Below are 13,420 nucleotides of genomic sequence, written 5' to 3'. Positions count from 1 at the left end.
ACTGTGCCGCATTATAACCGTTTCTAAGCAAGTTAGTGTAAGACTGAGATATCTGTTACAAGCTGTAACTAATATAACACCTCAAATAATTTCATTGCAAAAAAAAATTCTAATCAACATAGGTCCGAATGCTTCCAGGTTAAAATTCTCAATCAAAATTGTTCAGAGAAGAAGATGTCCATATGCAAAAATGTCCAGTGTAAAATTCCCAAGGAAAAATGTGAAGTCAGAAAAATGTCCACTGTTTAATGTCCAAGAAAAAATATATAAACAATTTTTCACTGTGCCGCATTATAACCGTTTCTAAGCAAGTTAGTGTAAGACTAAGATATCTGTTACAAGCTGTAACTAATATAACACCTCAAATAATTTCATTGCAAAAAAAAAATTCTAATCAACATAGGTCCGAATGCTTCCAGGTTAAAATTCTCATTCCAAATTGTTCAGAGAAGAAGATGTCCATATGCAAAAATGTCCAGTGTAAAATTCCAAAGGAAAAATGTCTAGTCAGAAAAAGTCCACTGTTTAATGTTCAAGAAAAAATATATAAAACATTGTTCACAGTGCCGCATTATCACCGTCCTTCGCAAGTCTTTCGTGGCTTCGACTTAAAGAACGTAGAACTTTACACTCTTTGTCTTTACTCTTTCGAATTCTGCACATTTCAACACCAAATTACCTTTCGTCTCGTTTCTCTTACCTATACTCTAACCTCGACGTAAATACCAGATCTCTTATCTGTGGCGCGTTAAGTATACCTCTTCATAGAACATATCGTTATTCATTATCTTCTACAGCAGGGCTGGGCACAATACGTGATTCTGAGAAATGAGCGCTGTGTTCTTTAAAGAGCGGGTCTTGCGAGCGCTGTGACGTATGCATACTGTACGTCATTCAGTGTCGGTGCAGTGGTGACTACAGTATGATGGCGAACTTTGAAGACGGAGCTTCCGCTCATACACTAAAGCGTCCCGCTACTCCCAATGCTTTTAATGTATCATGGGAGGAGGAGTTATTTTTGGTAGAGAGCAGTGGATTAGCAAAGTGTTTAATTTGGCATAAAACACTCCAACTGATTAAGAAGTTCAATATCCAACGACATTATTCTTTACAACATGCTACTGAATATGACAAATATGTTGGTAATGAACGCCATAAATTAATACAACTTAAAGAAAATGTTTCTCAGGTACATTATATTACAGTATCTATTTGATATTTACATTGCATTGTAAGTTATTATACATTTAGTAATATATAATTTTAAATTATACAAGTATTATGATATACTATACTATGATATAACATAATATTCGTATAATTTAAAATTATATATTACTAAATGTACTATAATAACTTATAATGCAATGTAAATATCGAATAGATACTCTAATATAATATACCTGAGAAAATTTTCTTTAAGTGGTATTAATTTATGGTCATATCATATCATATCATATCATATCATATCATATCATATCATATCATATCATATCATATCATATCATATCATATCATATCATATCATATATCATATCATATCATATCATATCATATCATATCATATCATATCATATCATATCATATCATATTATATTATGTCATGTTATATTATACATTATGTATTAACAGGATGACAATAATGCACTTACTGAATCGGCTATGAGAATTAGCTACAAAATTTGCCACGAAATTGCAAAGGAATTGAAAACATTCAACGAAGGTGAATTCATCAAGCGATGTTTAATTATATTGGCAGATGAACTCTGTCCACAGGAAGTAGGGAAAGTGGAAGCCATACGCCTGTCTCGTAGAACCGTGGTGAGGAGGTTGCAGTCTGTGCGTATGGGTTATGTAAATAAGCCTAATGATTTGTGTGTGTGCATAGAGCGAAGTTTGTTTCATTAAATTAATAAGAGTGTTATAAATTCTGTAATGTACAATGGACTGATGTAATATCCTTATAAACTGTTATGTACTGACAGACTGAATGACTAGAACAACCGTGGCTCTTGTTACATTAATGCAGGGAAGGTACCTGTAATGCGAGTCCGCCACTGCGTGAGCGTTCTGCTCCGGCTTGGAATTGAAGTGCCTTGCGGAGCGAGAGCAGCTCTGGCAGACTAAATGGAGCCGCTCTCATGCCCAGCCCTCTTTTACAGTATCCACCTCGCGACAATGGAATTCCCTGTCACAAAGTATTAGGGGCTGCAAGACAATAAACACTTTTAAAAACAGCTTAAAAGATAACCTTGTTAGCATTTCACTCCAATCATACTGACTTACACTGTCACTGTCTACATTGTTACTCCTTCCTTTAGACATGCATACTGATAGTGCTGTATTTTCAAAATTGTCTCATAATAATCTCTTTCTATTATCTAACGTTATTTGAAATACAGAGTGTTTAAAAATACGGGGCATAATTTCAGGTATGTATTTCCCACATGTAGACAATCAAAATAGTTCATTACAACATGTGTCCGGAAATGCTTTATTTCCGAGTTATGGCCTTCACAACATTGAAATTCACCGGAACGTTTTTCTTTCCGCAGGTCGCCGTCAAAGGAGACATTAAGAGGGCACTCTGACAGTTCATTCCGAGGCGAAGGTTACATTCAGTGTTGTGTAGGCGTTAGACTGTGCGACATGTATTCAAATCAAGAGCTGACAGAGATACACTTCATGTACGGTAAGGCGGACGGCAATGCTGCGCTGGCTCGTCGTTTGTACCAGGAGAGGTACCCACAGCGACAATGTCCAGATCGGAAGACGTTTGTACGTCTCCATTACCGTCCGTGCGAGTATGGAAAATTTAACTCTCCTGGTTTGGGAAGGGGACGACCAAGATCTACAACTCCAGAAGTACAGGAGGAGATTCTGGAGGCTGTGAACATGACTCCTTCTATCAGCACACGAAGGGTAGCGTTGCAATCATATTCATAACGACCTGCGGAAAGAAAAACGTTCCGGTGAATTTCAATGTTGTGGAGGCCATAACTCGGAAATGAAGCATTTCCGGACACATGTTGTAATGAACTATTTTGATTGTCTATATGTGGGAAATACATACCTGAAATTATGCCCCGTATTTTTTAAACACCCTGTATATTAACATTCTATGTATTTGAGCTTAATTATGCTACATACTCTCTCTTATAAGAAGAGGAATATCATTTGGTTGCAGAGCCTGGACATTTTAGATGTGAAATGGGTATAAATCAAAGTTATGTAGCTGAGCGATATGCGCGCATTCTGTTTAGAATTAACTTTACTACATCCTTACGAAGATGGTGCTTACTGTTGTAAGTAAATCACAAGTAAAATTATCAAATTAGAATTGAGTTCTCTGCAGATACCATTGCAATTCGATCCCATGTTGATTAGAACTTCTTCACTCAAAATAATCCCAGAAACACGTATGTAAGGTATGGACATTACATTGCGGGACACCCTGTATATAAAATTTGAAATTATCGAATTTTGCAGGACTTAGTAAGTGAAGTGCAATACAAATTAACAAGGTCTTACTAATTGTGACATGTAACTGGAAGAGATAAAGTGACAAACACAAAAATATTCAGGAACCACAAAAAACGCATAGAAACACGCACTTTTATTTTGAAAATTTTGTAAAAAATTGAGTCAATCTTCATGCATGTGAGAATTAACTAGCAGTGTTTCAACAGCGACAGCACATACAGTGGAATGGTTTCAAGTGAAAAAACGATTATATCATATTTAAAACTTACAGCATTTTCCATTTACGTGCCACAATTTTCTTCGACACCATAATCTTCAACATTATCACCAACTTCATCACAATTGCTTTCGATATCATCAGCATCATCACAACAGTATTTATCTTCCTTTATCTTTTTTCGCTTTAGGGTAACGTTGCGTATATCGCACCACTTTAGCGTTTATAATTTTTATTGAACAATACAATTTTTATTTTCTGCATTCCTTTACAGAAATACATTCCCAGAACATTTACCTTTCATGTAAAACAAGAATCCTTGAATTTGATTTAATATTTTTTAAGTAGAATGACATTTTCGAAACACTTGTCAGTGGTGCCATTTAGGCAACTAGTTTCCTAAATAGCACCTGCGGTTTCTTAAATCGCACCTCTTTAACTGCAGGGAACAGGATGAAGGAAAGCTTTTAATATTGAACATATTGAACAGTATTTAATATGAATAATGTAATAAATGCAAATTACAAGTTTATTGAAATTAATGAAAGAGAGTAACGCATCTTCAAATGAAATTGAAAAAATAGAGCATAAATTACCTAACATTTAAACTTCCTGAACGTGTTTTTATTGTTACACATTTGCCATGTGCTTCACCAGGCAGTTCAAACTGTAAACTGCGTCACCTTTTCTCCACTATTATCTCGAAGCTATCTAAGAACGGCTTCATGATTTAGCTGTGTGAAATGGTTTGAAGATAGAAACATCTAAAGGCTGGGCCTCTTGAGTATTATGACGAGGAAGCTGAAATAGGAGCACATCATTTTCCCGAGATAATCTAGCTTCTAAATTTTTGGGATGGTTCGTATAGGTGGACATATAGAAGCAGAACTTTTCTCTACGCCAGGTTTGAGTGGAAAATAAAATGTTTGAGCTATTCGACAAATAGTTCACTGTTGATGTAACCTGAATCAGAGCAAACAAATAACGATCTTAGAAGAACACCAGCTGATAATGTAGATGCACTGTTTGACGTTTAAAAATGTTCATAGGTGGCACAAAATATCTGGTGCTCTTGTACAACACACACTTGTTGTATTAACGCCCTTTCACCACTTGATATTGCACCCACCTGATGCATTCCTCGTTGAGTTAAAATTTTCTGGCCTTCTTTTGTATGGCTAGAATTGCTACAGTTGCTCATATCGCACCGGTGCGAATTAGGCACCTGCAAAGTGGTGCGAATTAAGAAACTACGTTATAAGTTATTATCTCCTTCATTCTAGCCTATAATCACCTCATATTCGAAAATCGTACTAAGTTAAATGTTCTTTAATATTTCTTTTAACCAATAACATCTTAAGATTATGGATTCCTTTGCATACAAATCCGTTATTTAGTTACAAAATGTTAGCTAAATATACATCCACCTGAGCGATTATATTAAATACTCTATCACCACGCTGCAGACACAAAGAAGTGGCAGAAATCAAGTGACATGGTGGAAGTTCATATGGTAGATTGTAACAATACCACTTGATGCCACACTACTACAGTAACTTGTTTTAAACTAGCAGTGGTGCCATCTAGGAAGCGGTGCGATTTATGCTACTCTACCCTACGTTTGTTTAAAATGACACGTTAATGGAATAGAGAAACATTTAATAGATTTGGGATATATTTAACAATTTCTATTGCGTTTAATTTTGAGTTTGTTTGCAGACCCATCCACATAGGGACAAGTGGGCGCTATCTAAAGTTCCTGTTAATGCCCCGAAACTCTCCTCCGACATCTGGCTCAATGCTTCGGTGGTATGTTTTGTAAAATTTGACACGGACCGTTTTAAAATTGAAGGTATGGAGTAATATTTGTTTTACATCTTGATTACTGAACTTTTAACACTGTATCACTTCGGAATATGTATGGTAAGACTTTCCTGTGTTAAATTTCGACGTACCTCGTTTTCATGTTTCGACGTACCTCGTTTTCATGTTTCGACGTATTTATGGGTCATCTTCAGAACTGGTCGTTGTTGGTCTTGGCGCCACTTGTTCTGTTTCCTGTGAGGGTGTATTCCTGTGGTATAGTGTAGAGTCAAAGAGTGTGTGTGTTCTAAAATTGAGTTGTGTGTTGAGAATTTCGTTGGGGTGTGTTTTCGTGTGTCTGTATATTCCATATTGTTCTAGGGCGTTAGTTTCTGGCTTTTTGGTTGGATATGTAGTATTTCCATGTCTGTGTTGATGTCTCTGTGGGTGTGGTTAGCATTTGTGATGTGTTCTGCATATGTGGAGATGTTTTGTAATTTTATTATGGCTGTGATGTGTTCTTTGTAACGTGTTTGAAATGATCAAAACGACAGAATACCTCTACAAATGCAGAACACATCACAAATGCTAACCACACCCACAGAGACATCAACACAGACATGGAAATACTACATATCCAAGCAAAAAGCCAGAAACTAAACACACTAGATCAACAACAGGGATCACCAATATTATGTCATGTAATGGTAAGTCTTTAGTGGTGCTGCAGGTGAATTGTAGAAGTATTTATAATAAATCAATTGAATTCTGGAACCTAGTAGATTCGCATAATCCTGACGTCATAATAGGAACGGAATCATGGCTTTCCAGCGAAGTAGCAGACTCAGAAGTATTTAGAAACGACTATGTAACATACAGACGCGACCGTGTAGGAACAGGGGGAGGGGTTTTTATATGTGTAAAAGAGTGCCTGCAAAGCGCTGAAAATTTTAAGGACTCGGAGTTCGAAATGTTGGGTGTAGACATAGAGGATGATTATTCGCGAAACATATTACACATCATCGGTTTATACAGGGCCCCGAAAGAAGGCTTGAACGTACTGTATAAAATAAGAGATATGTTGGAAAATAGAAAAATCCGCGGGCAGTATGTTATCGTTGCAGGGGACCTAAACTTGCCTCAGGTAAACTGGCAGGGTACAATAGAGGGAGGGATGAGTCAAGCCCAGTCATTAGTAAACGCACTCATCTGGAAACATAACTTAATTCAAGTAACAGACAGGGCGACAAGGGGAGATTCGTTACTAGACATATTTCTTTTAAGACCCTCAGAAATAGTCGCAGGTATTGAAGTGATTCCAGGTATTAGTGACCACGACGCGGTAATTCTTGAAATATTATGGAATGCTAAGTACAAGCAAAGCGGTAAAAAGAACAAAAATATCTTGCAATATAACAAAGCGGACAGAGAAGGCTTCCAAAATTATCTTAGAGAAAAGTACTCATCATGGGTAGTAAAGGGCAGTAGTGTAGAAGAATGCTGGGCGGAGTTCAAGCAGATTATACTAACAGGAATGCAGAAATTTATCCCGGTTAAACGCTTATCAAACAATCCCGATCCGGAATATTATAATAAATACATACGGAAACTGAAAAGAAAACTAAGGAAATCCTACAGACAGCGCAAGGAAAGCCTTGCAAAACAAACAAAATTCACACAACTATCGAAAGAACTGCTTAATGCGAAGAAGATAGCGCAGGAAAATTACCTAAACAAACTTTTCAAAGGTGAACAAAACGGGTGGGGGGAATTTTATAAATATGTGAAGAGACGACGCAAGGAAAATTATTCGAGCCTCCCCCTAAAAAATGACCGCAATCAATTTATCGTACAGGACAGCGAAAAAGCAGAAAAATTAAATTCCTATTATGCCACTGTTTTTGGGATGAGGACAATAGTACCACACTTAGCTTCTGTGGAAAATACGGGTCAGTTTTCTATCAAGCCTAGGGACATAAGGAGAAGGATCTCTAAATTGAAAACTCATAAATCAGTAGGACCTGATGGTATCGCCGGAGACGTACTAAAATTGGGAGGGGAAGCCATGATTCCCTATCTAGTGCGTATATTTGAAATATCAATTAACAATGGTACTGTCCCGCGAGATTGGAAAGATGCAATAGTGGTTCCAATTTATAAGTCAGGGTCTCGCTCTGATACAAAAAATTACAGACCGGTCAGCCTTACCTCTGTGGTTTGCAAACAGATGGAACACTTGATTTCAGCTTATCTAAGGCAGCATTGGGATGACTCAAATTGGTTACATAACTGTCAGCATGGATTTCGGGGGGGCTATTCATGTGAGAGTCAATTAGTAACGGTATGTCAGGATTTAGAAGACGGAATAGATTCCAATAGCCAAGTAGATGCAGTGATTATTGACTTTTCACGCGCATTCGATGTAGTCCCACACGATATATTGTTGGTTAAACTACAATCAACGGGGATTGACTTCAGAGTGCTCCAGTGGATCAAGGAATTTTTAACTTGTCGCACTCAGAGAGTACGGGTAGGGGAGGAATTATCAAACCCAATTGAAATTACTTCCGGGGTCCCGCAGGGGAGTGTCTTGGGGCCTCTTCTATTCTTGGCTTTTGTAAATGATCTGCCAGTTAATATCTTATCTAGGGTTCGCTTATTCGCGGATGATTGTATGATATACAGGGAAATAAAAAGTCATGAAGATACTACTCTTCTCCAGAATGACCTCAATAGAATAAATGATTGGGCAATAGCCAACAAAATGAAAATAAATTCTCTAAAGAGCAAAGCCATCAGCTTTACAAGGAAAAGAAATAAAATAGTCGCATCGTATACGTTAGGGGGTGAAACCATTCCGGAAGTTAACAAATGTAAATACCTCGGAATAACATTTAGCAGCGATCTCGGCTGGGGGGAACACGTTACAGACACAGCGGGAAAAGCATGGAGAGCGTTACACTTTGTGATGAGGGTACTAAGAAAAGGTTCTGATAAATCCAAAGAGATTGCATATAAATCACTAGTACGTCCAGTAATGGAATATGGTGCTGCATGTTGGGATCCTTACAGATTAGAACATATTAAGACACTGGAAAAGATTCAAAAACGGGCTCTTAAGTGTTGTTGGAAAAATTCACCATTAAAATGGGACACACTCACGGACAGGAGAACGCGAATTCGATTATGCGCACTGTTCAAAACATACAGAGGTGAGCCTGCCTGGAAAGAAATAAAAAATAGGTTGCAGCCGCCAAATTACTCTTCAAGGAACGACCACTCATATAAATTGAGGGAAAGAAGGCAGAGGACGGACACTGGAAAGTTTTCTTTTCTCAATCGTACTATCAGGGACTGGAATGCTTTACCTGCAGACTTACTAAAGGCTTTACCAACAACCAAAAATGTATTTAAAAATAGGCTTAAGGACCTTACTAATAGACGGTAATTATACACAGTACTTAAAGGGTGTAAATGATATGTTGTTATTGAAGTGTTGTATCAGTGAAGAATTATGTTGTGTCAGTGAAGTGTGTTGTATCAGTGAAGAAGTATGTCGTGTCAGTGAAGTGTGCTGTGTAAGGGAAACGTGTTCCTGTCAGTGAAGCTGTATAGGTTATAGTGGCAGTGCAAAGTATTTGAACAGTGAAATGTTTTTGAAGTGTTAGTGAAATCAGGATAGAATCAGTGAAATGTGTCGTAGTTCCAGTGCAGTGAGTGAGTTGACAGCGAAATGAGTGTAATGTTGAAAGGTACTTGTGCAGATATGAACATATACTCGTGGGTTTTAGTTCGATCTTAGTTTTAAGATACAAATTAGAATATTTCAAATGTTATTTTAAGTGATCGTTTCATTTAATTTAGTATATTCCCTGTTGTTGTTGTTATTATTATTGTTATTATTATTATTATTAGTATTAATTATTAGTATTATCATTAATTGTATTTTTAATTAATAAGTTTATTGTCATTATTGAGTGTAATTAGTTACCACTGCCACCGGGTATATACCCATTGCAGTGTGAATAAATACATACATACATACATACAATATGAAATATACAGACACACAAAAACACACCCCAACGAAATTCTCAACACACAACTCAACTTTGAAACACACACACTCTTTGACTCTACACTATACCACAGGAACACACCCTCACAGGAAACAGAACAAGTGGCGCCAAGACCAACAACGACCAGTTCTGAAGATGACCCATAAATACGTCGAAATATGTAAACGAGGTACGCCTAAATTTAACACAGGAAAGTCTTACCATACATATTCCGAAATATTTATTTATTATAAACCTTAATTATACAACTTCATCAGTATTATATTACTAGGAATGCAATACATTGTTAAGTGTCTATTTTTGAACCACAAAACCCAGAATCAGGATAAAGATGAGAAAATCCTATTCTAAAACTATTTCAAGATTGAAAGGGGCGTGCATTAAAATACATATGTCTCACACCAATAATTAAAAAACCTCTTAGAGTCTTCAAATATTATCTTTTTGCAATAAATCATAGGGGAGAGTTGGGTAGTATCGGACATCGGGTCATATCGGACAGTGCGTTTCTTTCATCTACCACCAGATGGTAGTACCTGAATAACATGGTTACGTTTCTGTACGCGACATCACAGAAACGTAACCATGTCATTCAGGTACAGTACTATCATCTAGTGGTAGATGAAAGAAACTCACTGTCCGATATTACCCGATGTCCGATACTACCCAACTCTCCCCTATACCAAATTAATCCTAGAGAAATGTGATTTTTAGACCTAAAAACAAGAAATGTCATTTTTTACTATTTTACACTTCCTTGTAACCTAAGAAAATAGATGTACAGTGAAACCTCTCATTTACGGACATAAAAGGGACATAATAATCTGTCCGCATCTGGGAGGTGTCCTTTATTAGGAGGGAGGCTCCCCACTCTAACAGTAAATTTATAATATGCATTATGTATCCCTTCACGCTTTAAATGAAATGTATCACTGCAGTTTAATTCTAAATACAGTAAATTCTTTGGAACTTTGAACTACAGTAGATAAGATCGAAACAGGAAAATACAGTACTGTGCAATGCAATTTTATTGTAGGTCTGCAGTTATGCAGTACTGTAATTTACAGTTTTCAACTTAACCAATAAGTTCAGGTGCCATGTCTCTCGAAACAGACAACTGATTGCAGTGAAGAGAATAATCCTACTAACCCTATCATGTGTAGAATACAATTTCACGATTTCGGAAACCTTGGACCAATCAGACAGGTTAAATTTTATGACTTTGTTTATCAACTCGCTACCAGCTAACAAGGGGTAGCCGGCCGGGCTAGTTGGAGCCTACGAAACCCTTAGGGCCGTATTCATAGACATTCTTAGTGCGGGCTTCCGGTGGATGATCAGCGAACTAACGTTTTCCGTATTCATAAACCAGTGTTAGCGATATATGATATGAATCCTGTACAAGTAGCCAGTCGATAGCCGGGGCTAGTTTAGCACGCTTGTAGCGCGGGCTAACGAAATTACTATGAATAGCACCCTTATTGTCTTCATTCATGTTAAGGAATTTCTGTACAGCTCTAAAAACTAAATTTTCCATTTTTGTAACACATTAGGTCTTGAAATCCAAGTTCTGTCCGCAGTCAGGAGGTAAAGCAAGCTTTAGGACTGTGAAACAGCTGTCCGTGTCCGTGTTTGAGAGTGTCCGTAAACGAGAGTTAAATTTATCATTATTTCTATATTATTTCAGTTGGGACATAAAAATCTGTCCGTATTTGAGGAGTGTCCGATTCTTGGGGGGTGTCCGTAAGGAGAGGTTTCACTGTAAATGTTTAATAAAATAATGTTACAATTTATTGAAAACATAATTTCTCATAATTTAACTTTTACGTTTCTAAGCAAGACATACACATTAAGTAGTACACCCATCAAATATACCATTTAAATAATTTTCTTTTTCGTCATTACTCGATCGTTAATGCTTCTTCTGAGGATTGTTACTATAATGGCAAATTATAGCCGCGTCGCTGTTATTTCCGGCATCCAGTCACGTTGCAGCTTGGATAGTTTTAAATGTGCGCGTCTTTGTCATTTGCTTCTTATGACTTTATGCACTTACGTACACTGCTGCCACATTTAGTAAACAGCTGTACTATCCTACTCGGCGGAAAGCAAGTATATAGAATGTGCAAAAACGCGGGGAGCTTAAGATGTAAACAAAGAGAAGGATTTACGCCGGAAGTAACTGCGATGCGGATATAGTTTTATTTTATTAATTCTATTTACTTTAATAAATTAGGTTATTTTAACTATTACTACTACTACTACTACTACTACTACTACTACTACTACTACTACTACTACTGTGTGAAATTAAGTTACCACTGCCATCGGGTGTTTGCCCAATTACAGTTTGAATTCAATACATACATACTGTACATACATACATACAAATTTTTCCGTCTGTCTCCTGTCTAAATTTTTATTTAGATTTCTATTCTATGAACAATTATTCTAATTTAGCTTTTTTGTTAACAGGTCCATGCACACCAGAAAATGTGACCACTACGCTTTCTGCACATGTGAGAAGGAATTAAATATCAAGATTTCCGGTTCCTGTTTTCCTTCAGTGTTAGTACAAACTGGAAGCACTGTAGTTATACTGGAATGCATTTTTATATTTTTCGATATAATACATCTAATCATTTGCTGATTGTAATTCATAAAATTACATTTTTTAAACTTTGAATATTTCTTTATTAAGTACTAAAGTATCATTTGCTGATTGTAATTAATAAAAATGCATTTTTTAAACTTTGAATATTTCTTTATTAAGTACTAAAGTATCATTTGCTGTTTTTAATTAATAAAAACGAATTTTTTAAACTTTGAATATTTCTTTATTAAGTACTAAAGTATCATTTGTTGTTTGTAATTAATAAAAATGCATTTTTTAAACTTTGAATATTTCTTTATTAAGTACTGAAATATCATTTGCTGTATGTAATTAATAAAAATGCATTTTTTAAACTTTGAATATTTCTTTATTAAGTACTAAAGTATCATTTGCTGTTTTTAATTAATAAAAATGCATTTTTTAAACTTAGAATATTTCTTTATTAAGTACTAAAGTATCATTTGCTGTTTGTAATTAATAAAAATGCATTTTTTAAACTTAGAATATTTCTTTATTAAGTACTAAAGTATCATTTGCTGTTTGTAATTAATAAAAATGCATTCTTTAAACTTAGAATATTTCTTTATTAAGTACTAAAATATCATTTGCTGTTTGTAATTAATAAAAATGCATTTTTTAAACTTAGAATATTTCTTTATTAAGTACTAAAGTATCATTTGTTGTTTGTAATTAATAAAAATGCATTTTTTAAACTTTGAATATTTCTTTATTAAGTACTGAAATATCATTTGCTGTATGTAATTAATAAAAATGCATTTTTTAAACTTTGAATATTTCTTTATTAAGTACTAAAGTATCATTTGCTGTGTTTAATTAATAAAAATGCATTTTTTAAACTTAGAATATTTCTTTATTAAGTACTAAAGTATCATTTGCTGTTTGTAATTAATAAAAATGCATTTTTTAAACTTAGAATATTTCTTTATTAAGTACTAAAGTATCATTTGCTGTTTGTAATTAATAAAAATGCATTTTTTAAACTTAGAATATTTCTTTATTAAGTACTGAAATATCATTTGCTGTATGTAATTAATAAAAATGCATTTTTTAAACTTTGAATATTTCTTTATTAAGTACTAAAGTATCATTTGTTGTTTGTAATTAATAAAAATGCATTTTTTAAACTTTGAATATTTCTTTATTAAGTACTAAAGTATCATTTGCTGTTTGTAATTAATAAAAATGCATTTTTTAAACTTTGAA

General features: G+C 35.1%; 1 protein-coding gene across 1 annotated transcript in view; it reads left to right on the top strand.

The window, feature by feature from the left end:
• LOC138713861 (uncharacterized) overlaps positions 1-12,232 on the top strand; it is a 63,533-nt gene extending 51,301 nt beyond the window's left edge. The window contains exons 3-4 of the mRNA XM_069846325.1: positions 5,420-5,552; positions 12,058-12,232. Coding sequence (XP_069702426.1) covers positions 5,420-5,522 — 103 coding nt within the window. The 3' untranslated portion in view covers positions 5,523-5,552; positions 12,058-12,232. The remainder of the gene's footprint in view (positions 1-5,419; positions 5,553-12,057) is intronic.
• The last annotated feature ends 1,188 nt before the right edge of the window (positions 12,233-13,420 follow it).

The sequence above is a fragment of the Periplaneta americana genome, chromosome 14 (assembly GCF_040183065.1).
Source record: "Periplaneta americana isolate PAMFEO1 chromosome 14, P.americana_PAMFEO1_priV1, whole genome shotgun sequence".
NCBI classification, from domain to species: Eukaryota; Metazoa; Arthropoda; class Insecta; order Blattodea; family Blattidae; genus Periplaneta; species Periplaneta americana.
The sequence above is the reverse complement of the archived record's forward strand: the minus strand, read 5'-3'. Positions and strand labels throughout refer to the sequence as shown.